Raw genomic sequence first — 9,506 nt, forward strand, 5'->3', positions numbered from 1 at the left:
GTTTAGATTACCACAACGATAATTCTAGGGGGGACTCTGTTTTTCACAACTCTTTACATGGGCCACAGTGATCCGTGCATGATACAAGTGATATTTGTGGTAGAAACAGATGAAAGCGTTTTTCGTTCATTCACAACGAAGTACGTCAATAGTTAAGTTAAAAATGTTATGTTCTGGCATTACTCTTGACATACCCTTCAAGAGGAGGACAGATAGGCCAAAAATAGAACATCTTGACTAACTAAAGAGTTTCTGTCCGAGTCATGGGATTATTGCAGTTTCTCATGGACTTTTTGGTTGATATAAACGCTGGCACATATAGCATATTGCACAAAAAAGTTGGCATCATTTTCATAAGCATGCGTCAGAGCTCCCTAATAGCATGACTCTCTGTAGGCACAGCTTGTACTAGGTATTCACGGTCATACTCTGACCCGTCTCTTCTGTTTCCCTACTCTCAGTAACACTGACTTTTTACTGAATCTGAACATCAAGCTCAACTGCGAACCTTTCTGCATCTGGGTTTTTCTGGTTTCTCCCTAGCTATTCAATAATGAACAGGAGAGCCAGAGATTTGGGCATCACTATCAGAGCTAGGCTGTCTAATTCCTGTTTGATTGTTATGTTTTGAATTTGAGTCAATTGTCCTTTCAACATCACTGCTGATGAGGAATAATATTATCTAACGTCTCTTCATCTCTCGTGAACATTTGATTAGGCCTAAATAAGCATAGCTACCATTCTTCCAGAGTTTTGACCAACCACGCAAGAAAAATTAGGATTAACAGGGAATATTGATACGCCCTTAATGCATTTCACGTAGATTCTTGGCCTACACACTTCATTAGTAAAGTATCTCCACCTCTTTAGATTATTATTATTATCAGTCTTTGATTTTCAAAGAGAGAGAGAGAAAGAGAGATTGTCTGTGAGAGTGAGAGTGAGAGAGACATGGCTTCTGTGGACGAAGAGAGTTCTGTGTTGGAAGATGATGCTCTTCTACAGGTTCTAAGTTCTAAACTCTCCTCTTAATCTGTTTTGAGTATATCAGAACTCAGAAGTGTACCTTCTGAAATCAGAGCTGTTTTATCTTTATTGGTTTTCTATTTTCCTTTTCCCTTTTTTTTTTTTTTTTTTGTTTGTCTTTTTCATATTTACAAGGTGGATTATTTGCAGTCTATTATTTGGAAGTCAATGGACTCTATAGTCCTTTCTCCCTATCTTTTTAGCTTCTTTATTCTTTAGTTTACTGTGAGAATAGGATTATGCTTGACCATATAATTTTCATTTTGTGGCTTAAGATCTTCCAAAGAATGAACCGAGTTAATTTTCCTTAAGGGGTTTGTTTGCTATGATGGATTTTCCATTTTCCTATTGGTGTAGAAAACTTTTTTTTTTTTTAATGATTTTGCAGGGGGTCTAACACTTAACTTGTACTGGTCATGTAGCGCAAGACAGTTATGAAGGACATGTTGGGTTGACTGGTAGCTTGTTATATCTACTCGTGTCCTTTTTACATATTGCTTCTTTCTTCTTTAGGATTTTAGTTTTTATCCCTTTTGCTCGTATTGTTTTCTGTCTATGGCTTGGGTTGGGGGGACACACAAACATGCACGCTCGCACACACACAGCAGCCATCTCAGAAAACTTGGCCCTAAAAGCAGAATTTCTACAAGAGAAATACTCCTTTTTTACTTGCTTTCTCGTGTCAAATGGTATTTAGCTTTATTGGCATGATGTAGATAATTGCAAGATGTGTCTTTAAGTAGGTAGGATGTTGATTTTCACCAATTATTTTGCTACTTTGCTCCTAACTAATATATATATATACACACACCTCCTTACCTTACCCGTTGGTAACTCAAATGGTGCACGCTTTTTCTTTAATAAATTGGTAGCTACAAGTGAGTCATCTTGGATAAGATGTGCAACTAAAAGTGTGACAACACAGGTGGAAAGGGTATTAAGAAATCAAGACAAATGGATGGCACCTTGTCCTGTATTTCCATCCAATTGCGAATCAGCAGTCTACCAGTTAATTTCAAAGCTCATGGATTTTTTTTATTGCTTTTCATGATTCCATTAAATCTGTTTTTCAATCAAACATCAGCACTGTAGTACATGTTCATAGTTGTATAAGATTGAACACTGGGAAGTCATAACAATGGTATAACTATAAAGAAATGCCATATTTGAATATAATTAACTCCAAAAGCCTGGAATCTTTAATATGTAAAGTTCAGAAGTTATTAATCGAGAGGGAAAGGACTTAACAAAGGCTCATTGAAGTGGAGGGGCTTGAGGATGAAGACGTATGCAGAAAATTGATTCAATTAGATGTCCGGCAGCACAAACTACAGACTTTACAGTGAATTTTTAAATTTCAAACATGTTTCAAGATTTGCAATTGATAGCTTCGATCTCTTGAAGCTAATTCTCTGTTTAACTACTTGAACCAAAATTAATTATACCTTAGCAGTTCTAGAATTTAATTAAACGTCTATCTTTTGGTTAGATGCTGTACAAAATCGACCTTCATCATTAGATATCTCAACCTTAAACACTACTAAAACTACTACCTGAGTGTTTGGTATTAATTTGTGGTTGCAGTAAATTCATCTTTAATCATCAAATAGGTAATGTGGTTTTTGTATGTTTTGGGCCTACGTACCATGCTCCTCTTTGAACAAGATTATACCAGTTACGCTACTGCCTATGAAAATGACATCTAATGTGTTTGTTATTTAAAAAAAAAAAAAAAAAAAACTCTCTCTTCTCCATTTAAATGCGTATTATTCTGCCTCTTCAGAATGACAGTAGTGGACCGTACACTGGAGATGGCTCAGTTAACATTAAAGGGAATCCTGTTCTGAAGAATAGTACTGGAAAGTGGAAAGCATGCCCCTTCATTCTCGGTAATTGTTTTTCCTTATATTGCTCAAATGTAGCAAAATATATGACTTTATTTATTTTGTTTTGTGATGTTTAACAGTTGTAACATATAATGCAGGTGGTGGAGGTTGTGAACGTTTGGCCTTCTATGGGATTTCCTCTAATCTTGTTACTTATCTTGAAAGCAAACTACGTGAAGGAAATGTCTCTGCTGCAAGAAATGTTACCACATGGCAAGGCACTTGTTATTTTATACCCCTAATTGGAGGTGTCTTAGCCGATGCTTACTGGGGAAGATATCGGACAATGGCAGTTTTCTTTGCAGTTTACCTTATTGTAAGCATAAGCTGAAATTTTTCATTTTTGTATTGTTCTGTTAGCAGAGAATTATTTCATTTAAAACGCTGGAGCACATTGCCTCTCACACGTCCTCAAGTCTCTTGAGTCAGCAGAGCTTGAACCTTATGCCATCAGTTCCTTATCATGTAGTTAATTGATGAATGTGAAACAAAATAATTCAGAAATAAAGAATGTTTTGATGGCATCCTGTAATAATATAATCTCAACACTTGACTCTGATATGTTTCATTTCTGTTATTAGGCACAAAGGTCAGCAGAAATGTATGCAAGAATCCTATATTTATTGTTAAGGGGGTTAAGTTTTATGTTTCTGGTTGTGTCATACGCATTATAAAAATGCACCCATAATAGAGTTTTGAGTGAGGTCTGCTTTATCCACCTTGATGGTTGGCATGACAGGATGATGAAGATTAGGTCAGTGCAGGTTGGCAAGGTTTGGGAAATTTCAGTGATGAAGAAACTATGGGAAAGCTCTATTGAGCACAATGGCGTCTGTCTGTATTGCAATTTTTTCTTGTTATCTTTCATCGATTGCTTCTGTTTACCAGTTTTTCTAATCTATAATCTAGACATCTTGGTTGATTGTTATTTTTTACAGGGGCTGTGTACTTTGACTCTATGCGCATCAATTCCTGCATTACAGCCTGCTGCATGTGTGGATTCAGTATGCCCTTCAGCTACTGCAGCTCAGTATGCTGTATTCTTCATTGGACTCTATTTGGTTGCACTAGGGACTGGTGGGATCAAACCGTGCATTTGGCCCTTTGGTGCAGATCAGTTTGATGATACTGATCCTAGGGAAAAAGGAAAGAAAGGATCCTTCTTCAACTGGTTTTACTTTTCGAACAACATTGGTGCTTTTCTATCAAGTAGTTTAGTGGTGTTGGTTCAAGAAGATATTGGGTGGGGTCTTGGATATGGCATTCCTACATTGGTTATGGCCATTGGTATTGTAATCTTCTTTTTAGGCACTCCCTTCTATAGATTACAGAGACCAGGGGGAAGCCCTCTTACAAGAATTTGCCAGGTTTTTGTTGCATCATTTCATAAGCGGAATTTGGAGATCCCAGAGGATAGTAGTCTCCTTTATGAAACAAAAGATATAAGCTCCACCATTAAAGGAAGTCGGAAACTGGAGCACAGCAATGAGCTGAAGTAATCTTCTTCTTCATTATTGTGAGCTTAGCCAATATTCTTATTGGTTCTTTTATAATCATAAAACTTGTTTACTTGGACAAAAAATAGATTTTGCACAGCACATATGTAAGGGGCTTTTAGTGAAATTCCATGAAAGTGAGATAAGTCCATTTTGTTTTGCCTTTAAAAACAGTAGTTGGTAGTTTAGACTTAAATGATGATTAATAAGATGACAGCCCCTGCTCTGCCTGAGGTGGCATAAGGATAGATTAAGATTGAAGAAGCCAGTTAAGTTTTGAGTTTTAGCTAAATAAGATTTCAAAGGAAAAATAAAAAATGGTTTTAAGATAACCTTATTTGAAGTATTGTTAAGAATGACAATTAAATTCTAGACAGAATTTAAATGAATAGCCACTAGGCATTTAACTACTATGTAAAGATGCTAGCTCATTTTCAATTTTTGCAGGGGGAAAAAAGATGATGGATTGAATTTTCAGCAAAAAAGGATGATAATAGGATTACATTTTTATTTGTCCTGTATAGTTTTCCATACGACCTATTGGTCCTCCAAGGATCTATAGCCATTTTATATATCATATCTTCCAAGTTTAGATTATTGATGTGTGAACCAATATTTTGAGCACTTTCATGGAAGTTTAATGTATTGTGTTTTTATGCAATTCTGAAACAAAACAACAAAATCTGCTTTGTAAAAGTTTTCACTATATCTTTTCTTGCAGGTGCCTTGATAAAGCTGCTGTGGTCTCAGATGCTGAGAACAAAAGTGAAAACTTCTCCAATTCATGGCGGCTTTGCACTGTGACACAGGTGGAGGAATTGAAGATTTTGGCCCGCATGTTTCCAATCTGGGCATCTGGAATTGTATTTTCTGCTGTTTATGCTCAAATGTCATCATTGTTTGTGGAACAAGGGAAAATGATGGACAGAACTGTAGGTTCTTTCACTGTTCCTGCAGCCTCTCTCTCAAGTTTTGACCTCATCAGTGTTATTATTTGGGTCCCTATCTATGACAGGATAATTGTCCCAATTGCAAGGAAATTTACAGGCAATGAGAGGGGCTTCTCAGAGTTGCAAAGGATGGGAATCGGCCTCTTTATATCAGTCCTTTGCATGTCAGCAGCTGCTGTGGTAGAGATTGAGCGATTGCAGATTGCAAAAGAGATGGGTTTAGTTGATGAAGATGTTGCTGTACCACTATGCATATTCTGGCAAGTTCCTCAATACTTTTTGCTGGGTGCTGCAGAGGTATTTACATTCATTGGACAGCATGAGTTCTTCTATGAGCAAGCACCAGATGCCATGCGTAGTTTATGCAGTGCATTATCACTTCTCACAAATTCACTGGGGAATTACTTGAGCTCTTTGATTCTAACCATTGTAACTTACATCACAACAGAAGGTGGGAGTGCTGGATGGATTCCAGATAACTTGAATGAGGGCCATCTTGACTATTTCTTCTGGCTTTTGGCTGGTCTCAGCTTATTAAATCTGTTGGTTTATATTTTTTTTGCCAGAAAGTACAAACAGAAGAAGGCTTCTTAAGGTTTTCTCATCTTTAATGAAAACATTCATGGAAAGGTTGCGCAAGGAACATCTTATATATGTTGGTGTATCAAATCCAGGTTGTGTGTCACCATTTTGCACGTGCAATGCCAGGATTTGGGTCAATGTTATTGTGTTGTCCAAATCTTGATTACTTTAAGCTATCAGGATGGGTGGTTCATAACACCTTAGATAATGGTGGCAATCTCTGAAAGTTATTCAATTTTAAATATTTTCAATTGTAAGATTTCCTTCAATGTGCGAAGGAAAATTATTATGTTATACCAAGTTGAAAATGATTACATGTAATTATTATTCTTATTTACTTAACGTAAATCTTATTTTCTATAGGCACAAACTGTGTTAGCTGTTTCTGCTGTGGATGTGGAGAAGAATGGCTGTGAATAAAATTATTGAAAGCTGAATGGGTTTAGTTTATTCCTGCCTTGCTGGTTTTTTTTTTTTTTTTTTTTTTTTTTTTTTTTTTTTTTTTAATACAGGTTTTTCTTCAATATTGTTTATAGTGGTTGATATGGCCATGACTTTTTCTAAAACAATGCTAGTTTAACAATAATTCACAGTCTTGCTTTTGAGGCTCTTCTGTAAGATGAGAACTATGTGAGAGTTTTTGGTCTGGTCTCGGGCTCAAGTTTTGCAGTTGAGACATGGTAAAGGCTAAAGAGAAAGAATGATGGAAAGCTTGGAGGATGTATGGAAGAAAATGTCTCTGACTGCAGAGGAAGAGGAAGAAGAAGTGGATGGAGTCAGAAGTAGACCAAGCACTACTAGCGGAGATGAAGATGAAAAGCAGGCACCGCCTTTTATAAAGCTAACTTCCAAAAGTCTTATCTATGAGGCTATGAAAAGCACCTTGATGAAGCTATGTATTGGAGAACGGCACAAAGGAATGAAATTTAAAGAAAGAGTGGTGATAAATAAATAGTTCGCGATCATTCGACACACACAAGGTAATCTTGAAGAAAGAATGACCTTAGCCATGAGATTGGCCAAAGTACAAAATTGGCCGACCACACTAGGTCATAAGAATGACCATAGCTACAAGACCAAGACATAAGAATGACCATAACCACAAGATTGACAAAACAAACTAGGTCATAAGAATGACCACAGTTACTAGACTGGTAGACAAGACCACATCATAAATTAAGAATGATTACAACCACGCAAGATTGGTAAGCAACCATGTCATAAGAATGACCTTAACCATGAGATTAGTTGAGCATATGAATCATAAGATTGACTACATCCAAGAGATTTGGCCAAGCAAACGAGATCATAAGAATGAACACAACCAAAAGATCAACAGATCGAGTAGACCACGAAATAAGAATGACCATAGGCAAGAAATTGACCGACCAAACCAGGTCATAAGAATGATCACAATTAGGAGATTAGCCAACCAAACTAGGTCATAAGAATGATTACTACTAGAAGAATGGTTGAGAAACTCAAGTCATAAGAATGACGTGAGCCATAAGATTGAAACTGGTTAGTTGAATATAATGACTACTGTTAGGAGATTATTTGAGTAGAGAAAATTGGTTGGGTCATCCAATCAATTGAAGAAAAACCTGCTAAGAGTTTTGTAGCTCAATTGACAACTTTTAGCATTTCCAATGGAGATACAGTGATCCAAGATTCAAATCCTTTACCCCTAATTATTATCGAAGAAAAAAAAGAAAACTAAGAGAAAGTACCAAAATACCCCCTCAACATGAGATTCCATTCATTAAGGTATATTAGAATTGAGAATGAGGAGTAAAGGAATGGCAATGTGGGGGGCAGGGGAGCCGTGTGCACTGTGCAGGGTGGGAGTGTGATAGGCTAGATTCAAAGTGGGTTGGAGGTATTTTTATTTCTAACTAGCCGCGAACCCCACGCGTTGCGCATGATAATTTTTTTTATGGTGGTTTTATTATTATTTTTTTTTTACAATTTAAACTAATCTAATAATGAGTAATGTATTTCTTAGATATATTTTTATTTATTATAGGAACAATTATAAATGTAATATAGGAACAATCCAAAACACTAAAAAAACGTAAACTAAAAAAAATTAATAAAACTTAACAATGATTAATTGAACCAATATTAGGATAAAATTTTGTTTTTAATAATCTATTAAAATTATTTTCTTTGTAGAAATTATAATTTCGGCCGTCCAAAATATATTATCAAATAAACAATTATTAGCAAAATTTAAGAATTAAATTTTTATACATGCATTGTTATAAAATAATAATAAAAAAAAAATTGCAAAAGTTAAAATTTGTCACCTATCCAATTATTTTCGTTTGGCTAACCTTTGCTTTTCTTTAAATAAATGGCATTATAGAGTACTTTTAATACAACTATTAAGAGTACTTTGTCCGTCACAAATGATTAGAAAATAAACAAAAATTAGTAAAGTCTCATAATTTAACATCTAAATTGAGCACTATAACAAATCATACTATGTAACAGAATAAATACCAAATTATCCAAATCATGGTATGTAATAGAATAATATTATATTTTTATATGCTATATTTAATTCTTTAGAACTCAATAGGATAACATTTAACAAAAAAAAAAAAAAAAAAAAAAAAAAAAAAACAACAACAACAACAATTTAAAAAACAAAACTAAATCACATTAACCCAAAATAGAGTTTTAAAGAATATAAAAGATTATCAACCTAAAGTAGAGATGCAAGAAAAATAAAAAAATCCACCAAAAAATTTAGAGAGAGAGAGAGGGAAACTTACTTCTTTTTTTTTTTTTTTTGGTGAGGGAAAACTATGTATAGAATAGAAGAGATAGTGACAAATTTATAGTAAGAGGATGTGAATAAGAAGAGACAACAATAAAGGAAGATGAAGGGAAAGAGGAAGAATGATATTAATGTCGAAGGTAGTGGGGAGATGAAAAGGTAAGGGAGGGAGAAAGATTGAAGAAGTAGTGGGGAGATGAAATGGTAAGGGAGAGAGAAAGGTTGGAGAAGTGTAAATATTAAAAAAAAAAATGTTAAAAACAATAATAAGAAAATTGGAAAGAAAAAAAAATTGTTTTTTATTTTATTTTATTTTTTCCTTTAAGCTGAAAAGGCTCACACAAAACCCTAAAGCTAAACTGAAAAGGTTTTGGGTTGGGCTTGATAGTGGAACTAAATAAATAAGAGGTGGGTTGGATTAATTATACAAATTTATTATAGGGTGATAGTGGAAGTAAATAAATAAGTAGTGGATTGCATTTATAGGACTGAAAATTGTAAAAACCATTTTAAAATTGTAGGACAAATTATATTAAAAAAAAAAAAAAAAAAAAAAAGAATGACGTGGCAGCTAATGTGGCGCAACGTGAGAGCAGCAACATTAAACATTACGTTTCAGCTTTTAGTAATATATAGATAAGTTGGCTTCAACATTAATGATGCAGAGTTGAAAGAAAAATGAGAGAGAGAATTAGAGAGAGCAAGTTTTTTAAGTGATTGTAATGATAGATAAAATATGTACAAATAAAAAAAATTATAAATATGATATGTATATAAAAAA

At 34.6% G+C, this 9,506-nt stretch overlaps 1 protein-coding gene across 2 annotated transcripts; it reads left to right on the forward strand.

Annotated features, from left to right (window-relative positions):
• The first annotated feature begins 125 nt into the window (after positions 1-125).
• Positions 126-6,390, forward strand: LOC126717823 (protein NRT1/ PTR FAMILY 8.3-like). Of its 2 annotated transcripts, none has more exons than XM_050419736.1 (5): positions 126-1,005; positions 2,810-2,915; positions 3,011-3,228; positions 3,851-4,407; positions 5,130-6,390. In XM_050419736.1, exons 1-5 carry the CDS (start codon positions 952-954, stop codon positions 5,950-5,952), a joined length of 1,758 nt encoding a protein of 585 aa, XP_050275693.1. In that variant the 5' UTR covers positions 126-951; the 3' UTR covers positions 5,953-6,390. The 2 variants fall into 2 exon arrangements, with proteins under 2 accessions (XP_050275693.1, XP_050275694.1); XM_050419737.1 differs by lacking the exon at positions 126-1,005 and adding an exon at positions 1,506-2,034.
• The last annotated feature ends 3,116 nt before the right edge of the window (positions 6,391-9,506 follow it).

Source organism: Quercus robur, chromosome 3, assembly GCF_932294415.1.
Source record: "Quercus robur chromosome 3, dhQueRobu3.1, whole genome shotgun sequence".
Lineage (NCBI taxonomy): Eukaryota > Viridiplantae > Streptophyta > Magnoliopsida > Fagales > Fagaceae > Quercus > Quercus robur.

Excerpts from the sequence above, each read along its gene's own strand:
- LOC126717823 (XM_050419736.1), top strand. The coding sequence starts at position 952 with ATGGCTTCTGTGGACGAAGAGAGTTCTGTGTTGGAAGATGATGCTCTT. Across the intron at positions 2,916-3,010 it reads AGCATGCCCCTTCATTCTCG|GTGGTGGAGGTTGTGAACGT; the intron begins GTAATTGTTTTT and ends CATATAATGCAG. Across the intron at positions 3,229-3,850 it reads TCTTTGCAGTTTACCTTATT|GGGCTGTGTACTTTGACTCT; the intron begins GTAAGCATAAGC and ends TATTTTTTACAG.